Source organism: Benincasa hispida, chromosome 9 (assembly GCF_027475165.1).
Source record: "Benincasa hispida cultivar pf3 chromosome 9, pf3_genome.v1.1, whole genome shotgun sequence".
NCBI lineage: Eukaryota > Viridiplantae > Streptophyta > Magnoliopsida > Cucurbitales > Cucurbitaceae > Benincasa > Benincasa hispida.
In genome coordinates, this window is record NC_143486.1 from 36,297,056 (window position 1) to 36,299,132 (window position 2,077).

At 36.0% G+C, this 2,077-nt stretch overlaps 1 protein-coding gene across 1 annotated transcript; it reads left to right on the plus strand.

Annotated features, from left to right (window-relative positions):
- The first annotated feature begins 1,466 nt into the window (after nucleotides 1-1,466).
- LOC150033776 (S-protein homolog 1-like) lies at nucleotides 1,467-1,922 on the plus strand. The gene has a single exon (XM_090317066.1). The coding sequence runs from the start codon at nucleotides 1,467-1,469 to the stop codon at nucleotides 1,920-1,922; it is 456 nt and encodes a 151-aa protein (XP_090173192.1).
- The last annotated feature ends 155 nt before the right edge of the window (nucleotides 1,923-2,077 follow it).

The window sequence follows — 2,077 nt, forward strand, 5'->3', positions numbered from 1 at the left end:
AGAAGTAAAATCATGTTGAATGAGCTTTCCAAAGAAACTACTGAAACTTCAACAAGAGTTATCGAAGAGCCTACTAACTCAACGAGAGTTTTTTATGTAGGTTCATCTAGTAGGTCAATTCCACCTCAAGTGTTAAGGTAACCTTGACGTAGTGGGAGGGTTGCGAACCCACCTATTCACTATATGGGTTTAACTGAAACCCTAGCTATGGTAGTTGATTGCGAAGTTGAGGATCTGTTGTCTTACAAGAAGGCAATGTAGGATGTTGATATAGATGAATGGGTTAAAGCTATGGATCTCGAGATGGATTCTATGTACTTCAACTCAGTTTGGGATCTTATAGATCAACCTGATGTGGTAAAACCTATGTGTTGTAAATGGATCTAAAAGAGGAAACGAGGTGCTGATGGGAAGGTGCAAACTGATAACGGGTAGAAATCACATTATTACAGCGCAAATAAGTAAAACAATGAGGTAATGCGACGGTAAAAATAAACAAAATCATGTCGAAAAGTGTTAAATTGAGAAAATTGCAATTGCATGCGCCCATCACATAAAAGCAGTTAATTTACTTATTTTGTGCAGGACAAATGCATTAACACAAGTAAAATTACGATCCAAGGAATTAGGCGCCTGCACGATTGAAAGATTATGATCGTAAAGTCATGCGATCGTGAGAAGTTGTAAGAAGGTGGTTGCATAAAGACTGCGCATCAAGGTGACAACATAATAAATTATGATGGGACGGAAAGCTGATGACGGAATCTGAATTTAGTTGACAACCGTGTGGCAAGTACACTCAACTTTCGGTGACCATTAATCGGTGCATCAGAGCAGGAGATTTAATGACTGCTCATCATTGCAATCATTAGAGAGAAAAGATTCTTTCACCTTGAGCTCTATAAATACCGAAGCCCACCATTGTGCCAGGAGATCGCCAGATAACATATGAGAGGATACACTTACAAGAAACTGTTAAGCGAGTTTAAAAATTTCAGGACAGAACAATGGTGACTAACAGTTACAGTAACAAGGAGTTATTTTGTATATTGATTGTGAATGTCTTATTTCATTGAAGGGGCACCTGATCATCCTATTGCCCTGCCTCACCGAAACATTATTGCAAAATAAATGTCACTTAGGGTGCATTAGATTATTTTGCTAATTTTGATTGGTTATTTCCAAATGGGTTAATACATATAGTACTAATATAAATAAATTTTATGAATTCATGGTACATCATTAATTATTTACTTCCGTTTTATTATCCTAAAAAAAAATTGAATGTGTGTGGTTACCTAGTATTTATTACTACTTTTTCTCTATTCAAAGAAAGTTATTACAAACACTAATGTGACCATTCATGCATCAGTTCAAAGCCTAACACATATAAATTGAAACCATACGAGTGAATTGTATATAAAACAAAAATACTCTTAATTATAAAAAGTTCAATCCGAAGCAAAATGGGAACAATCTATGAAGAAAAGAAGCATTTGGCATTGGTTCTTTTAGTTGTGTTGGTGGCTGCAGCATCGATCCAGCTGTGCACGGCAGTTCCACTACCACTCCCAACGTGGCACATTCATGTGGTAAATGGCTTAAACAATGAAACCCTATTGGTTCATTGTAAGTCCAAAGATGATGATTTGGGAAGCCATAATTTGGTTGCCAAAGGAGAAGAATTTCAATGGACTTTTAAGGTCAACTTTCTTGGAACAACGTTGTTTTGGTGCTATCTGGCAAAGCCAAATTTTAACGTATCGTTTGAATCTTTTTGGGTCGAAAAAACTCACCCTTGGCTCGCTTCTAGGTGCTTTGACAAAAATTGCTTTTGGATTGCTAAAGATGATGGGATTTACTTGAGAAACAATCCTACTAATGTTGATGAACTTGTACACCAATGGAACAAAGTTGCTTGAGTGCTACATATGTACATTTTCAACTACTAAAAAGTTAATATACGAAATATCACACATTCAGATATGATTTCCGTCTTTATATATATATATATGTGTGTATGTGTGTGTGTGTGTATTCAAGTCATTTTATGATATGGGCCAATGAATGACCATTT